This window comes from Corythoichthys intestinalis, chromosome 9 (genome assembly GCF_030265065.1).
Source record: "Corythoichthys intestinalis isolate RoL2023-P3 chromosome 9, ASM3026506v1, whole genome shotgun sequence".
In the NCBI taxonomy this organism is placed as follows: Eukaryota; Metazoa; Chordata; class Actinopteri; order Syngnathiformes; family Syngnathidae; genus Corythoichthys; species Corythoichthys intestinalis.
This window is the reverse complement of record NC_080403.1, coordinates 55,118,047-55,144,553: the sequence shown is the minus strand read 5'-3', so window position 1 is coordinate 55,144,553 and position 26,507 is coordinate 55,118,047. Positions and strand designations below refer to the sequence as shown.

Here is a 26,507-nt window from a genome sequence, read left to right as displayed (position 1 = left end):
TTAATCTTTTAGGACCTTCTTCACCTTAAACTTGTCTAAATTCTTGAAATTATAACATAACTTCTCTGTTGAAAACATGAACAGATTTGTTCATTATATTTTTGATTAGTCAAAGTAGGATATGAACAAAAAATTGCTTTTACTTTGGGAAACAAGTCACATTTTTGCCATTTTTCAGACATCTAAACTAGTTTCTCAATAAGGCTGCTACAACTAATCGATTAAATCAATTCATATATTAGTTGCCAACGAATGTGATAATCAATACAGCTGAACCAAATAGTCATCCATTTTGTCTTCACTGCTACTTACAATATGCCGAAAAATACTTCAAGGTAAATCGTGAAGGTAATTGAAAGAAGTGGCATTTATCCAATTAATCGATAAATCGTTTAATTAATTGTCCGAATAATCGATTATGAAAATAATTGTGAGTAGAAGCCTTATTTTCCTTAAAAAAACTTGCAAGACCCGGAAGTAAAGAAACCCACAAGCCAATTTTGAAAATACTTCTAACGTGGTCCCCAATGGTTAAACTGATTTTTTTCCCATCTAAAAAGTCAATTGTCAGTCCGTAAAAGTTGTTGCGGCGCTAGGCCGTACTCGTGTCGCGCTGCCTGGCGCTAGGCCATACTAGCGTCGCGCTACGGGCGCTAGGCCGTACTTGCGGCGCGCGTGTAATTGCGGTGTGCTACAGGGGCGTCTACTTGTGCATTTCTTGATTGTAATAATTCGACTTTCTTTTCGTATTATTATGACTTTAATCTTTTATCTTTTTCTGTCTTTTTGCCCTAGTACTCCATCATAGTAGTATTAGCCCTGCAAAAAATTAATCTCTGACCATGATTTGATCAAAAGATCACAACAACGTACTCTCGTTGTGCTACCTGGCACTAGGCCGTACCTACGGGGTGCTACCTGGCGCTAGGCCGTACCTGCGGGGCGCTACCTGGCACTAGGCCGTACCTGCGGGGCACTACCTGGCGCTAGGCCGTACCTGCGGGGCACTAAGCCGTACCTACGGGGCGCTACCTGGTGCTAGGCCGTACCTGCGGGGCGCTACCCGGCGCTAGGCCGTACCTGCGGGGCGCTACCCGGCGCTAGGCTGTACCTGCGGGGCACTAGGCCGTACCTGAGGGGCACTAGGCCGTACCTGCGGGGCGCTACCTGGCGCTAAGGTGTACCTGCTGGGCGCTACATGCGGGGCGCTAAGCCGTACCTACGGGGGGCTAGGCCGCACCCGCGGGGCGCTACCTGGCGCTAGGCCGTACCCGCGGGGCGCTACCTGGCGCTAGGCCGCACCCGCAGGACCCTACCTGGCGCTAGGCCGTACCCGCGGTGCGCTACGGGCTCGCGTACTTGCGGCGCGCTACGGGCTCGCGTACTTGCGGTGCGCTACGGGCTCGCGTACTTGCGCCACGGGCTCGCGTACTTGCACATTTCTTGATCGTGATATTACGACTTTCTTGTATTTTTATGACTTTAATCTTATAGTATCGTTTTCCTTGTTTCTGCCCTAACACTCCGTCACAGTAGTATTAGCCCTACCAAAAATTAATCTCTGACCATGATTTGATCCAAAGATCACAACAAGCCCAAAAATGACCAAGTGGCAAATCTACCACCATCAGTAACAGCGAATAGGTTAGCATTTAACTTCCATTTTAAAACTTTAACGAGGCTTTTAACAAGACCGCAAAGCTTTTTTCCCCCCGCAATCATTCACTTTTGCCTCAAGCGTAGCTTTCAGGAAAACCAGTAATTACGCAACTCACCTTACAGACGTGATCCCGTAAGGATCCGGCCTCGCTGAAAGGTCGGATGAGGAGCGCCGAAGACTCGCTGGTGCTTGAGAACAAAAGCGGGCACAAGTACGGACTCTGCGGAGAAAAGTCACAACGGTGAGGCTTTCGGGAAGGATGGTCCCGTAATATGTGGTGAGCATACAGAAAGGCCGGCGAGGAGCTTCATGCTGGACTGCAGGTCTTTGTCAGATAAGAACTTGTCAGGGCCCAAGTCCACCTGTGTGCACATAAACGGTGTTCAATTACGTTGTTTTATTAAGTAGAACGTATGAAAAGCAGGAATGCGGCACAGACCCAGCTTAGCAAGCACCTCTCCTTGGCTTGTTCTTTGTTTTTGACCAAAAAATACTTCTTCCTGATCCTCCAACCTGTAAAAATCAAAGCTGGTGCTATCACGGAGTCTGGCGAGCACATTGTAAGAAAGACGGCGGAGGCGTACCAATGTCTCGGAGGGGTTCCAGAACCTCCCACTTGGGGTCCGAGCGGAAAAACATGGAGACCTGTTGCAAGGCGATCTCTGACATGAAAAAAAAAAAAATAATAATAATGTCAGCAATATAACAAATATAAACATTGCAAGTAATCATTCAATTAAAAAAATTGAACAAATAAATCTATTTAACTTCATTGTTTGTAAAATATGTGGATGTTTTTAACCAAATATGAGCAAGTTTGAGAAATTATGAGAAAAATAAATATACACAAATTAAATATCGATTAAGATTCATTATTAATGTGCACTTTCTTTCATACTAAAAAGAGAATTCTATTAGAAAACATGTATTGTTATTGTTAATGTACCTGTTTTAATGTAATGTGTATCTAATATAAAACTTTATTTTTAAATATCTTTTAAAACAGAAAAATATATTTAAATAGGAATATTAATAAGTAATAAACCACCATTAATTATTTTTGAATCATTAAAAAAATGTTAAATTATGTTATAATTTACTATAAAAATATATTTACTATGTATGTATAATTATTGAAATTATTTTATTTCATAAATATATAAAAAAATATATTTTATTTTGATTAAATTTATGCATTGTTAATTTTGAGGTAAAAAACTGTTTTAATCATTAATACATAATTGAAAAGTGCACAATTTGCATCACAATTTTAAAAAAATGTTTATTATTAGGGCTGTCAAACGATTCTTAATCGAGTTAATCACAGCTTAAAAATTAATTGATCGTAATTAATCGCAATTCAAACTATCTATAAAATATGCCATATTTTTCTGTAAATTATTGTTGAAATGGAAAGACAAGACGGATATATACATTCAACATACTGTACATAATTATTTATTATAACAATAAATCAACAAGATGGCATTAACATTAACATTCTGTTAAAGCGATCCATGCATAAAAAGACTTGTAGTTTTTAAAAGATAAATGTTCGTATAAGTAATAGAAATTTTATATTAAAACCCCTCTTAATGTTTTCGTTTTAATAAACTCTGTAAAATTTTCAATCAAAAAATAAACTAGTAGCTCGCCATTGTTGATGTCAATAATTACACAATTCTCAAAGTGCTGAACCAATAAAATCAGTCGCACCCAAGCGCCAACAGAGGGTGACAAAACTCCAAAAAACACAAGTAACAAGTGCATATGACCCTGAGCTGTCATTTTAATCTGTTTGAGCGGGGCATGTTGGTTAATTGCGTCAAATATTTTAACGTGATTAATTTAAAAAATTAATTACCGCCCGTTTACGCGATAATTTTGACAGCCCTAATAATTATACATTTAGAAAATTAAAATATCAAAACTACAACTAAATATTTTTTTAAATAAGTAAAACATACTGAACTAGCTTCATTGTGAAATAATTGTTGAAACATTTATTAGTTTATGTACATTTATAGTCACTATATTACATTGGTTATGTGTACTTTTCATATACTTAAAAAAAAAAAAAAAACTGCCCTTTCAGTTATTAATGTGTTTTTGAAACATGCAGTTTACATCATATCATCTCTTAAAAAAATCGGGAAGGAGTTTTTATTACCGTATAAGGGAAATGTAAAAAATATTTTAAAATAATTTGACGTAGAAAACAACTGAAATGGCGAACACGCGAAATTAAAAAAAAACAAAGCCACCTGTGTAATTAGCAGCATAGTTGTTGGGGTCCAGAAACTTCTTGACGGGCAGGGCGGCGCACAGCAAAGGATGCTGGGTAACGGCGTCCAAGTAGGCCTGCAGGCCGCGCTGCCTCTCGGCGATAAACTCCCGGTCCATATTGCCGATCAGCTTCTTGGGCGGTAGCGGGAGGTTGATGCCGCACACCTGCGCATGACATTAACTCTTCAGCTGCCGTTGCCAGGCATAAACGTCCAATCCATTTTAACTGTTAAAATGGATTGGACTTCTACAGAGGTGGGTAGAGTAGCAGAAAAATGTTACTCACGTAGAAGTAGTGTTACGTCAAAATAATATTACTTAAGTACCAACTTAGTTTGGAGACATCAAATGGTAAATAAGAAAAAAACTGCTGTGCTAAGCTGTGACCAGCCCTTGTACAAAGGACTTCTTAACTCACTTTGAAGGCAACATGCATATTGGCTCAAAACCCATGTCTATATTATTCGTTATTATTTTAGAATGTGTTTATCGGCAGATATTATCAGGTAGCCAATAGTATCGGCTCCCTTACCTCGTAATCATCTTATGTTCTCTTAACCTGGCTACCCGATAATATCAGACCATAGACTTCATAATGGTATTGACGCTCGGATGGGTCATGCACTGCGCCTCGCATTCAAGTAGGGGCCACCCAAATCAAGAGGAGCTATTAGCAACCACACGCATGCAGCGATCTAACAGCGGATTTCTGTTGAAAAAGTAGGAAAGCTGTACCACATACAAACGGGAAGGATTGTCTCAGGAATGATTTGTCAGAGGATTCGGGGTAATTATTATATTTTTGTACCATGAATGGATTTTGAAATGTGAAAAAAAAAAAAAATCAATATTTACATAAAATAAATGCTAACTGCACGCTTTACTTTTTTTTTTGCTTTTAACCAAGAATCGAGACTGTTTTACATCCATATCTATAAAGAACTTGGGGATTTCAGCATTTATTCACAAGAATTTTCACCAGAAAAGCTCTGTTTATATAAGGCGACCGCTAGCTACATTCACTAACAGACTAGCCTTGTACTTCGACATATTTACATAAAATAAATGCTAACTGCACTTTTTTTTTTTGCTTTTAACCAAGAATTGAGACTGTTTTACGTCCATATCTATAAACAATTTGGGGATTTAAGCATCTATTAGCAAGAATTTTCACCGGAAAAGCTCCGTTTGTATAAGGCGGCCGTTAGCTACATTCACTAACAGACTAGTCTTGTACTTCGACATATTTATGTAAAATAAATGATACAGCATGTTTTTTTTTTGGTTTTTTTTTGCTTTTAACCAAGAATCGAGACAATTTTACGTCCATATCTATGAATCCAGTGATTTAAGCATTTATTCACAAGAATTTTCACCGGAAAAGCTCTGTTTACATATGGCGGCCAGTCGGTGGTCACTCTATTCTTATTATTGTTATTTTCATTCTTGTTATATTAACTCTAATTTTGATTGAAAATTTTACAAATTTTATTAAAACGAAAACATGAAGAGGGGTTTTAATATAAAATTACTATAACTTTTAACTATAACATTTATCTTTTAAGAACTACAAGTCTTTCTATCCATGGATCACTTCAACAGAAAGAATGTTAATAATGTCATTTGTGGATTTATTGTTATAATAAACAAATACAGTACTTGTGTACTGTATGTTGAATGTATATATCCGTCTTGTGTCTTATCTTTCCATTCCAACAATAATTTGCAGAAAAATATGGCATATTTTAGAGATGGTTTGAATTGCGATTAATTACGATTAATTTTTAAGCTGTGATTAACTCGATTAAAAATATTAATCGTTTGACAGCCCTACTTTTAACCAAGAATCGAGACTGTTTTACGTCCATATCTATGAAGAATTTGTGGATTCAAGCAATTATTCGCAAGAATTTTCAACGGAAAAGCTCTCTTTACATAAGGCAGCCACTAGCTACATTCACTAACAGACAGGCATTGTACTTCGACATATTTATGAAAAATAAATGCTATCTATCTGAAAGATGAACATTCACAGGCACTCCTCCCAGTTCAAATAAAGTGCCAGTTCAAATAAACTGGACGTCTATTGTTGTCAATGGCAGGCCACGAGTTATTAAATATGCAAAAACTTCATACTTTGTAGTACTTTGTACTACGACATTTTTTTTTTTTTTTTTTTGCTTTTAACAAAGAATCGAGACCGTTTTACGTCCATATCTATAAAGAATTCAGGGAATTCGGCACCGCGCCCTGTGTCCCGTCAACACATTATTAAACTCTATGATCTGACAACAAAAATTTTTAATGTCAAGTTAACATAATATTTAATGCCTCGAACATTTAGTTTAATGCTTTTCAAGGCCTGAATTTTGACAGAATCCATTTTATGACTTTTAATGGTTTTGAATGACCCGCAAAAACCCTGATTTTGTGTTTTTTGTGATGTAAGTCAGTGGTATGTCAAAGTGAAAACATGGTCAATGTGAAAACAGTCCATGTTTCGAGAAATGAGTTCGATAGAGAAACAGGAAGTCAGCGGGAAAAACCTCAGCAAAAAAAAAAACAAACTCCTGGCATCCTGCAATGGGATCATCGCAAAGGTCATTAGTTTCACATATTAATCACATTCCCGACTTACTTCATGTGTGTTTTTTTTTTTTTTTTGCTTTTGCAGCTGATTCATGATGTCTATAAAATGTGTTTATGTTTACTTACACAATATTATCTATGAAGCTGAAATTGTGGCTGGGACAAAAAAAAATTTTTGGCTTTACTGTTTTCCTCTAGTGGCAACTGTGAATATGACATAGGGCTGGGCGATATGGCCTTTAGTACGTATCACGATAAATTGAGCAGATTTACCTCGATAACGATAAATGACGATAAATTCGCCCAAGCAAACTGTTATATAATTTGAAAATTTGAATCAATGCATGGAATACAAATTAACAGTTTCTCATTAAATTTATTTACCAGCTTTCAATTTAACAATTGCACATGCAGTCTAAACATTAGGTATTAAAAAAAATCTTGTAAACAATAAGAATTCTTGTGTGAACATTTATAACAGCTTGTATGACTTGAAAAATATCACTTGAATTTCATTAAATTCATTCTGCATTGTTATACACTAGATAGTGGCATATGTTTAGATTAAAGATACACGATAATATCGGTCGCCGATAATTATCGGCTGATAATGGCAATTATGACGTCACACAGATAATCCAGATAATAAAAAATTCAACCGATAATGCAATCCGATAATTATATACTTGATTTAGCCTCCAAATGTGCACAACCGAAGAATTCAGCACGCCGCCTCCTCAACCCCTCCCCTCTCTGAAGCCCCTGAGGGAGGAGGGGTTGAGGAGGCCGAGTTACACGACAAGAAATAGTTGAATATGATGGCGGCTGTTACTAAAAAAACGACGCTGTCGCCATTTGCGAAACATATACCGCAGAACTTCCATGAGGCCGAAAGAAAGCGTCCTCATTCAAAACCACTAACCCAGCATCCATTTAAAACTGCATCATAAAGATTTTTGGAACGAATACCAGGCTGCTGCTGCTAGCGGGAATGCTAAAGCTATTGTAAACACTAAGTTAAACTAGGGGCTTGTGACGATACAGAGTCGGGTTGTTTGGGAAAGCAGCCCAAGGCGGGTGGTAAACTCGCATCTAAGGCTAAACACCGGCACGACTGGAGACCGATAGTCGGCAAGTAGTCGTCTTCCGACGGAGCCCGCCGCTCTGGCCGGTCCGGCAGGCCGCCGCCGCCTCGCCATCGGCGGGGCGGGCAGAGCCCGGTTCCCCGGCTTCAGGACCTCCGGCGAACACCCCGGTTTCTCGAGCGTTCCCTCACGGCGTGTGAGCAGAGCCAGGCCCCGAATACACCGCGGCAAAACGGCCGGATTATCCGGTACGAACGTAGCCGCTGCCGAGACGAGACACGATTTTTTTTTTTTTTTTTTTTACCGAAATGACCCGAGAGCCAAAGCCCTGGATAAAAAAATAATGCAGTTTATACGACCACCATTCTTCATGAAAAACATGCCACTCACATTTTCACCACTACATTTGGAAAAGTGATGTCCAGTAAGCAAGCTTATCATGACGGCACAGTGGTTAGATGATAATTCAAACAGAGAAAACGAAGTCAGCCCGTCAATAATGCATTCAATATGTAAAATGACGAGCGGTCAGATGACTTTATAATGCTGCCTTTATTTTCGGCTTAACAAAACTCAGGCACAAAACAACACGCACGGAGATGCGAGCTCCAACTGCATCCAAATAGTACTGCCGTTTATCAGTTTAGCTGCTGTAAAACGAATGTCGCGACTCGTGAGTGCCGCAAATGTAAACAAAGCGCTGCAGAATGGGTACATGACATCTCGCTCTTTTGAGTTAATCATTTTCACAGTGTGCAACAAAGCATATAACATTAGCAATCCATTTTCAAATTAATTTAACTTATTTGTCTGCTCAATTACAGTCACAGTAGATAATCTAAACTTATTGGCACTTATTAACACTTATTAATTTAAATATGCACATTCCTGTTGTAATGAAATAACAATAATATTCTGTAGCAACAAATATTCAAAATCTTTTCTTCATCTAAGTTTTTTTTTAGGATTAAGTATAATGTATTGCTTAAAATAAGGCTGCTAAGATTATTTTCAGCTAGCTATTTTTCTTCCAAGAAATCTGAGAAATGCACCTGAAGCACTGGCAGATAATTTAACTTATTTCCAATAGATTTACACTTAAAACTGACTTGTTTTAAGGAAGTGTGTTCTGCAGTGTATTAATGTTATGTTAGGAATGGCTTACTTTTAAAGGCATTTTTGTGCAACTTAGGTATTTACTCTGTAAGTAATTGTTGCCAAAAGTTAACCATTACACAATGTCAGACAATGTCATTATTTAGATGTTGGAATTGACGACTTGTTCGTATTTTATGTTGAAAAAAAAAAAGAGCAATAAATTATATTTTTGCACAGTAATATTTTCTTTTGTTTAAAATTTTACATAAATCTTTTAATAGAATTATCGGCTCTACATTATCGGTTATCGGTAGGAATGAGGAGGAAATTATCGGTTATCGGTATCGGTTGAAAAATGTATTATCGTGCATCACTATTTGTCACACAAGAAAATCCGCCGTGCATTCGTCTGCGGTGCTGCCATTGTCGTCGTATTTCGAGCATGTCGTCAGATGTAGAAACAAATGGCGAGTCAAATTTTACGTCGGATGTCGAAAAGTTCGTGTGTCGAAGCGATCGTATGTAGAGGTACCACTGTATTTGGTTCTTTTTTTTGTGGGAATATGTGTGTGCCGCTTGTTAAGAGCATTGTAAAAAAGCGTTAGCATTTTACAGCATTTAAGTTAGTGGACTTTTGCTGTGCAAGTTGTCAATTGTTCTTTTGTCGGACATTGATCCTCTTTTTTTTAATATACGGTGTGAGGCTCAGCTCAGGAATTTCAATTTTTTATGTTCCTGATCCAATTACTCGATTATTCGAAATAAATAGTTCATCGATTAATCGGCTACTAAAATAATCGATAGCTGCAGCCCTATTTCGAATGAACGAACGCTCCCAGGCTAAATGGATTGGGCGTCGAGCACCGTTTTATTTTTTTATTTTATTTTTTTCTCGATATCTCGATTCTTGGTAGGAGCATATCGCTAACCTTTTGGGATAAAAAGTATCACAATATATCACCATTTCAATATTTTGTCACACCCCTAGTCATGAGCATTAATGAAAGCTTATAACAGATGTCATTTAGTGTTATCCGGCAAATCATCTCACTTTTGAATGGATGTAAAAGATCCAAGCTGGACATAAATGGAATTAATGACATAACTTGCCAGATGACACTTAATGACATAAGCATTCAGTAATGCCAATGATTGTATCATGTCATAATTATGACGGTCTTGTGACAGTCTTATGACGCCGCTGTCAAATAAATTGTTACTTATAAACCCAAATAAATCAACAAATAAGCTGCACTAGACTATAAGCCGTAGGATTCAAAATCAAGGGAAAAAGTAGCGATTTATAGTCTGAAAATGATGGTATATTAATTTGTCTAGAACTATATCACTTAGGAGATTATGCTAAACGATCTTTTTTTTTTGACAGAGTATAAAAAATAAGGAAAATCTACTGTCCATGCATGCAGCTTTTATCACTGTTTTCATAATCAGTGTTTTTTTAAAACAAAGTTATTTTGACCAATATTGCATCACAAAGAAGGCAAGACAAAAGATGGCTACAAGGTTAGATTGTTTGGCCTTTTTGATAGTGTTAATATAGACAAGCTTACTCACCATCAGGTTGTTGTTGAGAACATCAAAGTCACTGTAGCGCCGGATGACCTAAGCACACAAACGTAATTTAGCTGAAGCAGGACCTTGATTGGTCGACTGGTCGCCATCGGTTCGGCTTACCTGCCAGCTGTTCTCTGAGGACACGCCCCTTCGCACTCGGATGATGTACTCCTATTTTGAAGACAGGACAATTATCTAGTTTTATGTTGCTTTTTTTTTTTTTTCCAAATAGGTAAAGTTTGGCTGCCATTGACTGTGATAGGCGGTTAACTCATTTGCTGTGACATCAAAAAATATCGACTTTTTTTATTTTAAATGAAAAATGAAAAAAACGTTTACAGTTTGTTTGTTGAATTCAAAATGATTTTGAACACATTAGCCGCCATTGATGACACGAGAGGACCACCATTTTTGATTCGCCCCTCCCTGTCAAAAAAGATTGGACGTCTAGCGTCACCAATAGCAGACTGGTGAGCATATAACATTTTTTTTAAATTAAAAGTAAATTGAGAAAAAAAAAAATTGAACACACTGTTTTTTTCTCATTTTTCTGTTTCTTAAATTAAAAATCTTTGAACAAAAATGTGAAAATATTAACTTCGACTTGTTTTTTTATTATTATAATAAAATGTATAAAAGGAAAAATAATAAAAATAAACATGAAAAGCTGTTTACATAAGGCGGCCGCTAGCTACATTTACAAACAGACTGGCATTGTTCTTCGACATATTTACATAAAATAAATGCTACCTGCACGTTTTTTGCCTTTAACCAAGAATCGAGATTGTTTTACGTCCATATCTATAAAGAATTCGGGGATTTATGCATCCATTCACAAGAATTTTCACCAGAAAAGCTCTGTTTACATAAGGCGACCGCTAGCTACATTCACCAACAGACTAGCATTGTACTTCGACATATTTACTTCAACGTATTTACTTAAAATAAATGCTAAATGCACGTTTTTGTTTTTATTTTGCTTTTAACCAAGTATCGAGACAGTTTTACCTCGATATTGATAAAAAATTCGGGGATTTATGCATTTATTCACAAGAATTTTCACCAGAAAAGCTGTTTACATCAGGCGTCCGCTAGCTACATTCACCAACAGTGTAGAATTGGACTCCGACATATTTACGTAAAATAAATGCTAACTGCATGTTTTTTTTTGCGTTTAAACAAGAATCGAGACCGTTTTACGTCGATATCTCTAAGGAATTCAGGGATTTAAGCATTTATTCACAAGAATTTTCACCAGAAAAGCTCAGTTTACATCAGACGGCCGCTTGGTACTTCGTGAAAAAGAATCAATATTTACATAAAATAAATGCTAATTGCACGTTTTTTTTGTGTTTTGTTTCCTTTTAACCAAGAATCAAGGCTGTTTTCCGTCCATATCTATAAAGAATTCGGGGATTTAAGCATTTATTCACAAGAATTTTCACCAGAAAAGCTCAGTTTACATAAGGTGACTGCTAGCTACATTCACTAACAGTGTAGCATTGTACTTTGACATATTTACGTAAAATAAATGCTAACTGCACGTTTTTTTTTTTTGCTTTTAAGCAAGAATCGAGACTGTTTTCACACGGTCAACTTTGACGGCCTCGCCAACAATGCAGGACCCTATTTATCGCCCTCGTCAATACATTATGAAGTCTATAGTTATTCTTTTTATTTTATTTAGTTTCCTCAGCATTAAGAACATTTTAAAACAAAAATCAAGACCGTTTTTTTTCCCTTTTTTGTTTTTATTTAATCTTGTGAAATAAAAACAAAACTACATAAATAAGTCCAATGATTACATTGTTTTTACCTTTAAAAATATTGATGAAAAATTTAATGAAAAAAATCCTAATCATTGGCCAATATCACTGCCATCCCTCCCTAGTATAAATGGACGTCTATCACCGTCCATAGCAACTATTAAATACTGAGGGAGGGCAGTATCAAAATTCTTCTGCTTTCCAATTGGCTGTCTTGAGTAGGTGTACCTCATGTTTACACACCCCATCGAAACACGTCAAAACCCGTTTGCTTCAGTCACGGTTTGTGAGAATAAATCCTTGAATGAGGAAAAACAAACAGCATTGGCATCTATCGTTAGCATGCTAAGCTAACTGTCAGCCTCAGCTGATCCTGGGCGGAATCTTGTCAACAACAATCAGTCAGACCCTGCGTCCATTATCGGACACGGGATATTTAATACACAAAACTAAACGTCATTTCTTTATGTTACGTTTGCGTTTCATGTCGAATGTGTGTTATGTCGCCTAATAATTCTGGAAAAATTCCCGCCAATCAAATATCAATGGGCCGTGAGTCACAGTCAGCACTAAAATTCTTTTTAATTTGCTACAGAAGCTTCCGGGAAATTGCTTCATCACGGTGGCGGTAATTCAACCGCAACCGCAAAAAAACTCCCTCATAAGCCAAAGCCACGGGGGCTGTGTTTTTCTATGCTAATAATCAGAAAATGCAACCGCAAATAACTGTGTCCGAAAACGGAACCACCGTCAAGCGGAAGACCCGACGCGTCCCCGGGCGTTCGTCCGAGCTGAACGCCGACCTGTTTTGCGCAAGACGCGGACACTAGGCTGACTCGCACCGGTAGGAAAGGTGACGCTCACCGTGTGGGATTGGAGGTTCTGGCTGGCTTCGATAGACGCAGTCAGCGGGACGGTGTCGTCCAGCAGCGGCAGCCTGCCGGGAGTAGGCTTCGCCAGGAAAGCCATCCCGGACTTCGGGAGGATGCGAGCCGGGGAAAGTGACGCCCGAGGTTGGTTGCGTGTCGTCGCCGAGAATGAAGAGCTGGAGCTCGGCTAGAGAGTGCGAGCAGTTTCGCTTCAGCGTAATGAGGAGTCAAAGCTGCTTCTTCGCGTGAAATGTGAGCTAAACGGAGATGGCGCAACAACGGGGGAGGGCGCTTTACCGCCACCTGCAGGAAGAAAATATAATCATTTTAAAACAATCTGCTTTCATCGAGTACAACAGAAATCCCAATTTAATTAATATTTGAAAGAGAATTTTAAAATAAAATGTTTATAGTTTTCCTTCTAAAATAAAAATGAAATACACAAGATAAACAATATCTTTTTTTAATTTAACGAAAATCTTTTTTTAATAGGCAGGTCTGGTACCTTCAATAAAAAAATAAGAGTTAATTTTAATTTTTAACTAACTTTTTAACAACTAGTTACTATGCAAGTGTATGATTGCGTGTGTAACGAAGAGAAATTTTTGGGATTTTAGTTTTCAAAACATTTTAAAAGAATTCTTTTAAAATATAAATAAAAAGAATGTAAATATGTTTGACAAATATAAACTAAAACATAATAATAGCTTACCAAGTTTCACCCCCCCCCCTTTTTTTTTTTTTTTTTTTTTTTTTAACTTTACTGTGATGTACTTACTTACGTACTTAAAGTTCTGGCATCATTACCTTGTCCAATGCAGATTATTGACTCTTGGCAAGGTGATGATGCTGGAACTTTTGTCTGGTGCTGTTCCAGTGAGATTTACAAAGATGACTGCCTGAAGAAAACATCAAAATCCCCTCAGTCCTTGATGATATGGGGCTGCATCCTGCATGTCAGGCAAAGGCACTGGGGAGATGACTGTGGTTAAATCTTCAATAAATGCACAAGTTTACATTTAAATTTTAGACAGCTTTCTTATCCCTTCATTTGAAAATGTCATTTTCCAAGATGACAATGCATCATGCCACAGAGCTAAATCTGTTAAAGCATTCCTTGAAGACTCATCCAGTCAATGTCATGGCCTGCAAATAGCCCAGATCTCAACCCTATTGAAAACCTGTGGTGGAAATTGAAAGTTGCAAGGATGATCTGGCAACTGCAATCAGAGTTGGCACCAAATTGATGAAGAATACTCATCAAGTCCATGCCTCAGAGACCGCAAACTGTCATAAAAGCTAGAGGTGGTGCTACTAAATACTAGAGATGTGTTTTGATTGTTATTTCTTTGTTTGTTTCTCCTCAGAATGGAGTGATTCCATATATATTTCCCTGCACTTGCTCTATAAAAGTAACATTTACTGACCAACACAATGTTTTTTATTCATTTCTTTTAGTTTTTCTCAATGTTAAAGAGCTGCACTTTTGAACTAATGCATTATTTTTTCAACCTTTTTATCAGTTTGTTCTACATGATAAAATGTCTGAGTGAGTGCTTGTCAGAGACTGGTGATTCCATACTTTTTGCTAGGAGCTGTATATAGGGCATAAATAATAGTCGATAATGAATGAATGACAAAAGACTTTATTTCCTAAAGTAGGCCAGAAACATGATGGGTGAAGTGCCATCACTTGACTTGCTGCTCCTCAGGCATCATCACCATCACCTCGCCCTCCATCACCACTTTATCCTTGACGGAACACGTCACGCCGATGAAGGCGAAGGACATCTTGATTTTGCGTATCTCCGCTTCGGCAAGAACCTCCTCTCCGATGAAAAGCGGCGCTGGGAAACGAATCTCCTGGTATAGGAGGACGCAGCCTGGGACGTGGACGCCCAGCACGGCTGAAATCAGCCCGTTGACCAGGACGCCGTGGACCACCGGCTTCTCGAAAGCGGTGGCGGCGGCGTAGGCGGCGTCCATGTGTAGCGGGTTGGTGTCACCAGTCAGCTCGGCGAAGAGTTCCACGTGACGGGCCGTGAAGGCTTTAGTGAGGGAGACACGTTGGCCCACGTGGAGCCGCCGCACAGCGGATGTCAAGACGGAGCAAGGGAATAGAGTTCGAACCCGATTCCACATTTTTCGTGGCGTTCGTCAGTCCAGCTGCAGCTCGCGGCTGTTTCCGGTCAGCGACAGCAGGAACGGTGACACCTGAATGAAAAATTCACAATTTTTATTGATGAACTAATGGATTAATAATGATTTTGACAGTTGATGAATGATTTGGAGTAGAGCTGTCCCGACTAGTCGACGTTGTCGATGACGTAAATACGTCGACGGGCAAAACATACCGTCGACGGGTATTGACGGGTTAAAAAAAAAAAAATTACATGCTGATAAAGTTTAGAATGGCGGGCGCTCGCGATGCAAGCGGTTGTTACTAACTACCCCAAGGGGGCCGCTGTTATTTCAATTTGACCGGCATTGTCAGATTGAGCAAAGAGGAAGAAAGTGGGCGAGCGAGAGAGAGGGAGCGAAACAGAGGGAGTGAGATCAGTGAGTTTGGAAAGTGCACGGGTCGAGCGGAGCGCAGTGGCTGCAGCCCCTGCGTTTTTGTTTTGGACAATAAAAGTATCCATAAAGAGCCATCCGACGCCTCTCTGTGTTTTTATGCACGCCGCCGCCTTCCTGAAGAGGAAATCGGACGAACCCAGACGAACCGACAACAACGAGCCAAGTGAATCGCCGGTTCACGCCTCACTATGGCGAGGAGTTGAAAACACCGCCAATTACCAAGAAGGGCAGAATTAGTGAAACATGAAAGTGGCATAAAGCCAAAAAAAGGGGACCAGAATAGCCAGAGCCTGGAATAATTTCAAGGAAAATATAGAGGGTGCCACTGTGTGTACTCTTTGCTAAGCTGAGCTCGCATACCACGGTAGCAGGTCGGCTATGAACGAACACTTGAAGCACCGTCACCCAAGTATAATTTTCCAAGACAACAAGAAACAACAAGCTAGCGGATTGTAAGTCCATACAACTTTCTAACCATTTTTAAAATGGAAGTTACCTTTATGTCCGTCGTATCAACGTACATTTTTATTTCATAAAATAATTAATGTATATATTAGGCCTGAACGATATATCGTTTAAACATCGCCATCGCGATGTGCGCATGCGCAATAGTCCCATCGCAAGGACGTGCGATAGTTTTTTCATTTCACTTTTTTTAATCCACTAACGTTTGTTTTGAGGAAGGAGCGGGAAGGAGAGCGCACAGCCTCTCATTCCCTCCAGCTCGCAGTCATCGGCTCCTCCCCACCCCTGCTACAGCGGAATGGAGGGAGGAGGGGCCGTTTTCAAAGTGAAAGCAAGCAACACGTTGAATAGGGAAGACTGTCTCCAAAAGGAGTTTTGGAAGTATTTTGGCTATCGACAAGAATATAAGGAACAAAAAACAGCCCTGTTGACAGTGCCTCGCCTTGGTTGCCTCAACAAGAAGTAATCCGTCGAACATGTGGGACCATTTAAAACGCAGGTATCTATGCATTCCTGCTACGAGCCTCCCATCAGAGGCTTTTTAGTCCAGGTGGGAACATTGTTACTTGCCAACGTTCTTGTCTCAAGCCTGCAATGGTGGATAAACTAGTAGTCTTGGCCAAAAACCTATGAGACCCAGTTGAGAATTGCTGAGCAAGGAAGGTGGACGATATGCAGACAAATACATAACACAGCTGCAGGAATGTCTTTTCTTTTTATTCATGTGACAGCTATCAGGAAGGCAGGAAATTTGGGAGTTAAAATGGTTCTGTTATTCATCACAGTTATTTGCAGTTATTCAGTTCAATTATTTACAAGTTCAATTGAGTTTCTGTTTATTTTATATTTAAATTAATTGTAAATCGTATTTTTCAAATAACTATGGTACAGCTGCACATAAAGTTTTGATACTTAATATTTTTGTTCAAATATTTTTAAAACTTTGTTGCAGTTTTACAGTTTTATATTGTTATATTTTGTGCAAACAACTCAGGGGATTAATGCACTTGCACTTTTATTTGACAGATTTAATATTTAAGTTCAAATATGTTGACAACTTTATTGTTTTTTACTAAGGTTTTTATTGTTATAGTTTGTGAACAACTCTTATTTGTCATATTTAATATTTTTGTTCAAATATGTTTACAACTTTGTTGTTATTTTACAGAAGTTTTTATTTATTGTTATATTTTGTCAAAAACTTGGGGGACAAATGCACCTGCTCTTTTATTTGTCATGTAATATATTTGCTGCTGTTGAAGTGTCAAATATTGTGTTCAATAAATTATCTATTTTGAGCAGACATGGCTTCCTGGATCCCTTCATACAGCAATCTTAATCATTCACTAATGAAATGGTATTATATGAATACACTGTGGTCACGGTGTGTCATGCAAAGTATTTCCAAACAGCTATTCAAGTCATCTAGTGAACATTTCTTTAAAAAAAAAAAAAAAAATATATATATATATATATTTTTTTTTTTTTAAATTTATTACTATTGCAATATAATATCGCAATATATTGCACACCTCAAAAAAATCGCAACAATAGTTTTTTCCAATATCGTTCAGGCCTAGTATATATATTTATATCTTTTTTTTATTAGGATCATGGAAGCTCCCACTTGGGGAAAATATATCCATACATCCTGTACATACATAATATAATGAAATATATATATGGAAAGAGCACTGGCCTGCTTACTGTAATCCATGATTGCACTAATGTTAGTCACTTTATATTATAAAGTATCATTGTATATATACGTATAGTAGTATACTATAAAATTAATACTATATATTTAATTTTTGTTACTGTCAGTATGTGTGCCTCTCATTCAAAATAGTTGTGGTAATATTTCAGTGTGCCCTCTATTTTATCTATTTTTAGGTTAAAACAAAAGGAACAGTTTTTCTTCTCCACCAAAAATCCGGAATGCGCACCAGAAAAAGCATCTGAACTCACACACAAAGTATTCTGAAAATGGTTGTCTGGGACATTGCAATTCATTTTAACATTTAGAACAATATAGACAATGACATACCACAAAAAGAGTAAGAATTGTTTTGACTCCTGTTAAAGAGGTGAAGTCTCAGTGTTTCTGTTTACATTTTTTTGCACTAGTTAATGCTAGCATCATTTGACCTCATTGTTTGTGATTTATTATTATTATTATTATTAATATTTGTTATATTGATTTGTTATTTATTTATACATTAATAAAGAATGTAGGTGTTCCAAAATGTTTTTTGTGAATTAATAAGCTTCAACAAAAATGTCATTATTAAAGTAGCAAAACAAAACAAAACAACAACAAAAATTATTAGATTAGTCGACTAATCGTAAAAATACTCGGCTGACTAATCGGGAGGAAATTAGTCGTTTGGGACAGCCCTAATTTGGAGACATTGTTGAGCTAAAAACTATCCAAAATCCTCTTAACAGTAAATATTCTTATTTTTTCATTTAGTTATAAAATATTTTATCAATTAAACAAATGGGGGAAAAAAAGCACACAAAATACCCCAAATTAATTAACTTATTTTTTTTACTGTTTTGTAGTGCTGCAACGATTAATTGATTAACTTAAGTTATTTGATTAGGAAAAAGAAAGCTTCAAATCAAATTTTGCTGCTATGAGGATACGTTTAATTACAGTGGCGTTATAATGGTTTATTTTGAAAGTGTTAACATTTAGTTTTATTTATGCTGCTCCCTGTTAGGACCAACATAAGGTAAGTTTTTGTTTAAGCAAATGTTTTTTCATGCATTTTTAATTTAGTTTATAAGTACGGTTGTCCCGATCATGTTTTTTTGCTCCCGATCCGATCCCGATCGTTTTAGTTTGAGTATCTGCCGATATTTCCCGATCCGATTGCTTTTTTTTTGTGCTCCCGATTCAATTCCAGTCATTCCCAATAATTTTTCCCGATCATATACATTTTGGCAATGTATTAAGAAAAAAATGAATAAAACTCGGACGAATATATACATTCAACATACAGTACATAAGTACTGTATTTGTTTATTTATGACAATAAATTCTCAAGATGGCATTTACATTATTAACATTCTTTCTGTGAGAGGGATCCACGGATAGAAAGACTTGCAATTCTTAAAGGATAAATGTGACTTAGTATATTGTGACTAAATATTGCCATCTAGTGTATTTGTTGAGCTTTCAGTAAAAGATACTGCAGCCATTCAACCCAAATGCATGATGGGAAGTGCAACCATGACTGTGCGTAGGGGCACCAATTGATATATCTACTCTGCGTTGGGAAAGAACATATGGTGTTAAGAAAATGATCAACTACTATCTTTCTTTCCACATTGCCTCCCACGTTAATTTTAATTGCTGAGAGAGGGAATACAAGGCTTAAGCCAAATTTAAAAAAGTTCCAAAGGCTGTCTAAATTCCCTCTACTCCTTATACGCTGCATTTAGCTCTATATATTGGTAAAACGGCGCCTTTATAGATTGAACGCGACAATGCGTGAGTGGGTCGTGCAGCACATGCGTTAATTATTTAACGTGATTAATTAAGAAAAAATAATTACCGCCATTAACGCAATAAATTTGATAGCCCTACGTTAAGCCAAAACTACTCTGGATGAGTGTAAGACATTATGTCTGTAACGTTATATACAATTAGGAAACGATTTAAATTATATATATATATATATAAATTTTAAAAAATGCATTTCCGATATTTTTTTGCCGATTCCGATACTTTGAAAATGACGTGATCGGACCCGATCGTTCAGGACATCTTTATTTATAAGTATACAGGTAGTCCCCGGGTTGCGAAAGAGTTCTGTTTCTATGCTGGCGATGCAATCCGAATTTCTGCGCAAAATCGGAATGAACTTTTTTAAAACCGAAAGCACCACGAAAAACTACGTATTCCAGGAGACATTGTGAGGTCACGAAGGGCGGACGCAACGTGAACATTTTTAAAGGGATGCTCGGACTTAAAGACTTGTTCTCTTTTACTAAAATATGTTATGAGAAACACATATTGCCATTGATTTATAAATCTGTAATATTTAGTACATGTTTTACGTGCGCAATACACGCTGGGTGATGACAAGGTTGGGCTGGACTGGGAGAAAAGCTGTTCTAGCTAGCAGGCGAAGCCAGTATGACAACTGGTATGACTTTGTCACATTCTGCTGCTGGTCATATTGATTTGTTGGTTTATTATTATTTATTGATGATCAGTATTCTAATTTTTTTTTTTTAATTAGAAAAACAAAAGAAAAAGGAACAATTGTAAATATATTTTTTCCTCTCAGTTAGTAACCATATTATGAAAAAAAAAAAAAAGCCTAAAACTCAATAAGTATCGTTTCTTGTATTTTCTTTTTTGCTAGAATCCAATTATCTTAACAGTAAATACAATTTCATTTTTTAAAAAAACATTCATTTAAGAAAAAAAGGAGGGGATAAAACTTAAAATGAATACATTTAATATATTTTTCATTTTTATTTAATTTCATTTTTTTTATATTTATTTTAAAATGTTAATTTACAAATCATATTACAATAAAAAAAAATAATAATAAATAAATAAATAATTATCCAACTCTTTTCATTTTCGTCACAATTTTTATAGTTGATGAATTATTATTGCTGGACCTAAATCTTAAAATTCTCCAAATCTTTTTTTTTTTTTTTTTGACCCTCTTAACTCTCAATATTTTCCTAATTTTGTTTGTCATTTTAAAAACATTTTTAACAAAAAAATTCAGAAGACATTTTTAAAAAAACCACGAGGAAAAAAACATGAAATATCGTTTCAGTATTTAGATGGGAAATCTTTTATTTTTGAAATTATTTTTCTATTTTTTTATATTTAATTTAAAATGTTAATTAATTTACAAATCATATTACAATAAAAAAATAAAATAAAATAAAAAAATAATAATTATCCAATTCTTTCATTTTCGTCGCAATTTTTATAGCTGATTAATTATTGTTGCTGGACCTAAATATCAAAATTCTCTAAATCATCTTTTGTTTTACCCTCTTAACTCTCAGTATTTTCCTAATTATGTTTGTCATTTTAAAAACATTTTTAACAAAAAAATTCAGAAGCCATTTTTAAAAATCATGAGGAAAAAAACATGATATATCATTTTAGTATTTGGATAGGAAATCTTTTATTTTTGAAATTATTTTTCTATTTTTTACATTTAATTTAAAATGTTTATTTACAAATCATATTACAATAAAAAAATAAAATAAAATAAAAAAATGATTATCCAATTCTTTTCATTTTCGTCACAATTTTTATAGTTTATGAATTATTGTTGCTGGACCTAAATCTTAAAATTCTCCAAATCTTCTTTTTTTTACCCTCTCAACTCTCAATATTTTCCTAATTTTGTTTGTCATTTTTAAAACATTTTTAACAAAAAAATTCAGAAGCCATTTTTAAGAAATCACGACGAAAAATACATGAAATATCGTTTTAGTATTTGGATGGGAAATCTTTTATTTTTGAAATTATTTTTCTATTTTTTTATATTTAATTTACAATGTTAATTTATTTACAAATCATATTACAATAAAAAAATAATAATTATCCAATTCTTTTCATTTTCGTCACAATTTTAATAGTTGCTGGACCCAAATCTTAAAATTCTCCAAATCTTCATTTTTTTGACCCTCTTAACTCTCAATATTTTCCTAATTATTGTTTTCATTTTTAAAACATTTTTAACAAAAAAAAAAAAAAAATCAGAAGCCATTTTTAAAAAATCACGAGGAAAAAAACATGAAATATCGTTTTAGTATTTGGATGGGAAATCTGTTATTTTTGAAATTATTTTTCTATTTTTTATATTTAATTTAAAATGTTAATTTATTTACAAATCATATTACAATTCAAAAAAGAATTATCCAATTCTTGTCATTTTCGTCACAATTTTTATAGTTGATGAATTATTGTTGCTGGACCTAAATCTTAAAATTCTCCAAATCTTCTTTTTTTACCCTCTTAACTCGCAATATTTTCCTAATTTTGTTTGTCATTTTAAAAACATTTTTAACAAAAAAATTCATTTGCCATTTTTAAAAATCACAAGAAAAAAAACATGAAATATCATTTTAGTGTTTGGATGGGGAAATCTTTTATTGTTCAAATTTGTTTTTACATTTCTAAAAATAAAAAACAATAGGAGAAAAGCATTCTGTTGCATTTATTTTACATTTGTCGATTCATAGTTATTATTATTTTTTGAAAATATAAACTTTTCTAATCATAAAAATGACAAAAAACTTGTGCTAGTAATTTTTAGATTCATCATTTAAAGTCTTTTGATTTTTTTGTAGTCCTCAAAGAAAGCATATTATCTTGCAAACTTCACATTTCGTAGTTATTGTACCTGCAACACTCGAAAGGCGCAGCTCTGCTTATTGTAGCGGCCCAGCAGAGTCAATGAGCTCCACAGCTTCACCAAACCACTAAAAAAGAAAAAAATACATGAAAAAAAACAGCCACGTTATTGACAGTTCTGCTCGCTCACCTTTTGGATACACGCAGAAAAGCAGTGAGGGTATCTTCGTCGTATTTCAGGACATCAAACTGCAACGCCGCACCCACCTGAGGTGCATAAATTTGCTCAGACATCTAATTTTTCTACGGAAATGTTTAGATTTGGAACTCGCTAAAAACATTACCTCTCCATGGAGACTCTTCAATCCAGTGATGATGAACTGCTTGAAGTCAACCGCAATCACTTTGGTTGATTTATTCTCCAACTCTCTTCAGGAACAATATAAAAAAATATTATACACAAGTTATTAAGTACATTTCGAGCATTTTTTTACTTACAGGCAGACTTTCATGTACTGATAAGGCGCGGCATCCTTCAACACGATGCTTTGGTAAACCGGGTAGTCCTCATTCTCGGTCTTCATCCTATTGACGTATCAGCTGTTGTGTTAAAACGAGTATTAATCATAGGCGGTGTTTGACTTTTCGGGCAGGGGGGGCACAACATGTTGATGACCCCAAAACGTACTGTCAGCAATAAAATTAACTCACAAGAATATTTATAATAATAAGTTAACAATGAGCGTTTTTTGTCTCCCATCATTCTTGAGGGGAATTCTAAATCAAGCTGCTTAGGCAATACTTTTCGCCAAGATCGTCATCAATTGAATTTGGTATGCCCGCCGGTGTCATGCCAATGTAGTTACCCCAGTCAAAAATTGTGTCCCCTGGGCGGAGCCATATGGAGGTCGATTTGTGTCTTTATTATTCAATCCAAAAAAAAAGTTGCTTCAATTAAAATATATATTTTCAACCAAAAAAAGTCGCTTCATTAAAAAAAAAAAAAAAAAAAAAAAAAAAAGTGTTTGAATGCAAAAATAAATTTGAAACTCAAAAAACTGCATGTGAAAGCTATTTTTCTTTGATTTTTTATTTAAGTCAAGTTCTTTTTTTGGATTGAGGCAACTTTTTGATTGAAGTAATGTTGATTTGTGTTTGGGTCACATTCTGGCTAGGACATTTTTCTCGATTGTTCAATCAAAAAATAAGTTGCTTAAAAAAATATATAGATTTTCAAAAAGAAAACTCACTTCAATCAAAAATAGAAAATTTTCAATCATACGAAAAAATATTTGAAATTGAAAAATGTACATTTGAACACTTGATTTTTCATTGAAAAAGTTTTCTTTGATTGAAGCAATCCTTTTTGTGTTTGGGCCATATTATGATTAGGACATTTGTGTCTAAATCATTCAATCCCCCAAAAAGTTTCTTCAATCAAAAAAAAAAAAAAAATCATTTAAAAAAATATTTTTTCTCTAATATGTATGTGTGTATATATATATATATATATATATATATATATATATATATATATTCAATTATATGCAAAGCAAATGACTGTCTAAGGTGCTCAAAAATAATTTCGACCCATTATAATTTTTTTTTTTTTGTTCATTTCATTCATTTTTGTTGCCGTTTTATTGCTTTACAACTTTTATATAGATATAGGAAAGTCAATTACATGCAATGACACTTTTCGGCCACCAGGGGGGCCTGCCCCCCTCCCCTTAAAATCCACTTATGGTATTAATTTACATTTTAAAACTGTCTCAATACTAAATAACTACACACACAAAATAAAAAAATAGAGTAGTGCTGCAACGATTAATCAGTTAACTCGAGTATTCGATTAGAAAAAAATATTCAAATTAAATTTTGTTGCTTCGAGTGTTTGTTTAATTAAAGTGGCGTTGTAATGGTTTGTTTTGAAACCGTTTGCATTTATTTTCATTGATTTGGGTGGATACACGGCCCTCTAGTCACTTTTTACATGGCTGAATCCATCTGCTCCCTGTTAAGACCAACATAAGCCAAGTTTTTATTTGAGCTAATGATTTTTTTTTAATGCTTTCGTAATTTAGCTCAAAAGTATATTTGGTCATTTTTTTGTGAGAATATGTGTGTGCCGTTTGTTAAGAGCATTGTAAAAAAGCGTTAGCATTTTATAGCATTTAAGCTAGTGGACTTTTGCTATGGAAGTTTGTCAATTGTTCTTTTGTTGTACATAGATCCTCTTTTTTTATATTCCGTGTGAGGCTCAGCTCAGGTATTTTAATTTTTTATGTTCCTTATCCGATTACTCGATTATTCAAAATAAATAGTTCATCGATTAATCGGCTATTCCAACACCAGGGGGCCTGCCCCCCTTCCCCTTAAAATCCACTTATGGTATTAATGTACATTTTAAAACTGTCTCAATACTAAATAAATACACACACACACAAAATAAAAAAATAGAGTAGTGCTGCAACGATTAATCAGTTAACTCGAGTATTCGATTACAAAAAAAATATTCAAATTAAATTTTGCTGCTTCGAGTATTCATTTAACTAAAGTGGCGTTGTAATGGATAATTTTGAGTGTTTGGATTTAGTTATATTGATTAGGGTGGATACACTGCCCTCTGGTCTACCTCATTTCACATGGCTGAATCCAACTGCTCCCTGTTAAGACCAACATAAACCAAGTTTTTGTTTGAGCTAATGTTTTTTAATCCATTCGTAATTTAGTTTATAGGTATATTTAGTCGTTATTTTGTCGAAATATGTGTCTGAACCATTTGTTAAGAGCTTTATAAAAAAAAAAAACACAGCATTTTATAGCATTTAAGCTAGCGGACTTTGCTATGCAAGTTAGCCAATTGTTGGTTTGTAGTACATAGATCCTCATTTTGAAGAAAAAAAAAAAAAAAGTTTAGACCGTTTGAGGCTCAGTTCAGGTATTTTAATTTTCTATGTTCCTTATCCGATTACTCGATTATTCAAACTAACTAGTTCGTCGATTAATCGAATACTAAAATAATCGATAGCTGCAGCCCTAAAATAGAATATATTTAACGTACAAGTTGTCTTGTTTTCCCAGTAAACCTATTTGCGCTCACAGAAGCTGAGTTAAATGGTATATTGACGGTTTCAACAATTAATAAATAACGAAAATATCCCAAAATAGAGTTAGAGTATTTTTTTTTTGGGTTTTTTTTTTTTTATTCGGATCAAAAGTAACGAATCTGCCAAACGTTAGCATTAAAGTCATTTACCGATTCGTGTCTTCCATTAAAACCTACTTGCGCTCACAGAAACGTCAAGTGGTACATTTACGGTTTCGATATAAACAAATCAAATATCGAAAAGTATCCACGAATTTAATTCGCTTAAAAAGTGACGAATCTGCCAAACGTAAACTATGTTCTGAAGACGTGCGTTTCCGTTTGTTTCGGCGCCCTAGTTCCATCAGTTTTAAACCACTGCCAACCATTATTAATGTTTGCACAATTCACTTAATATTGTTGCCATTTTAATTCATCATAAAATATTTTTATGTGGTTAGCAAGTGGCTGCAAGAGCGTACATTTAGTTTGACGAAAGTGCACATTAGCGTACGTGGTGTACGCTAATGTTCATTGCATGAAAGCATTAGCGGTGAAAATTATTGCAACACATTGAAACGTGACTTTTCTAAGATTTATTCAACGTTATCAACTGTTTCAGCAATAATAAAAAAGAGATAACCACCCGAATGATTACAGCTGATAGGCACATTTGTTTATCACCAACGTCCTATCAGAGTGAAACCAAAAACGAGGTCAAATAGCGGGTGAACGCCATAGTTAACATGAATTAAACCTAAAATTTCAGACGTTACAGTTTTATGTGCGAAAAATGAGTTTAAATGTGGATGAACTTACCTGCATTTGCTACTTTTACATAGTTCAAAGACGTTTTGTTTCCAATTTGCGCTTGTTTTTCTTCGTGGAGTCCAATTGTGGATGAGAGTGAAATACTGCCCCCTATGTTAAGCGTCTAAAACTGTGTCTTTGCAATGTTTTATTTATTTATTTATTTATTTTTTAAACAAATGTAACCCGTCGGTTTTATCTGTCCATTTTCTGGCTTTTTTTTCTGTGTTTCATCAAAGACAAAGCATTGGAAAAATTACACCAGGGAGCTAATATTTCCCCAGGATAGTAAA

General features: G+C 35.5%; 3 protein-coding genes across 5 annotated transcripts in view; all 3 read right to left on the bottom strand.

Moving 5' to 3' along the window:
- Positions 1–13,372, bottom strand: part of pxk (PX domain containing serine/threonine kinase) — a 36,442-nt gene extending 23,070 nt beyond the window's left edge. The window contains exons 1-8 of one of the 2 annotated variants that reach the window (XM_057844892.1): positions 12,924–13,372; positions 10,414–10,464; positions 10,294–10,341; positions 3,925–4,111; positions 2,245–2,322; positions 2,100–2,173; positions 1,948–2,022; positions 1,776–1,880 (exon numbers count right to left, since the gene is read on the bottom strand). In XM_057844892.1, the coding sequence (XP_057700875.1) occupies positions 1,776–1,880; positions 1,948–2,022; positions 2,100–2,173; positions 2,245–2,322; positions 3,925–4,111; positions 10,294–10,341; positions 10,414–10,464; positions 12,924–13,028 (723 nt within the window). In that variant the 5' untranslated portion in view covers positions 13,029–13,372. The remainder of the gene's footprint in view (positions 1–1,775; positions 1,881–1,947; positions 2,023–2,099; positions 2,174–2,244; positions 2,323–3,924; positions 4,112–10,293; positions 10,342–10,413; positions 10,465–12,923) is intronic. The other variant, XM_057844891.1, reaches the window with a different exon arrangement.
- A 1,201-nt stretch (positions 13,373–14,573) lies between these two features.
- Positions 14,574–15,070, bottom strand: LOC130921245 (hydroxyacyl-thioester dehydratase type 2, mitochondrial-like). Its single transcript, XM_057844895.1, has one exon. It carries the CDS (start codon positions 15,068–15,070, stop codon positions 14,618–14,620), a length of 453 nt encoding a protein of 150 aa, XP_057700878.1. The 3' UTR covers positions 14,574–14,617.
- Positions 14,996–26,324, bottom strand: rpp14 (ribonuclease P/MRP 14 subunit). 2 transcript variants are annotated; one of them, XM_057844897.1, is made up of 6 exons: positions 26,224–26,324; positions 22,815–22,901; positions 22,661–22,745; positions 22,507–22,583; positions 22,366–22,444; positions 14,996–15,142 (listed from the first exon to the last, which is right to left on the bottom strand). In XM_057844897.1, exons 2-6 carry the CDS (start codon positions 22,898–22,900, stop codon positions 15,086–15,088), a joined length of 384 nt encoding a protein of 127 aa, XP_057700880.1. In that variant the 5' UTR covers position 22,901; positions 26,224–26,324; the 3' UTR covers positions 14,996–15,085. The 2 variants fall into 2 exon arrangements, with proteins under 2 accessions (XP_057700880.1, XP_057700879.1); XM_057844896.1 differs by having other exon boundaries at positions 22,815–22,916; positions 26,224–26,313.
- Between the last annotated feature and the right edge of the window lie 183 nt (positions 26,325–26,507).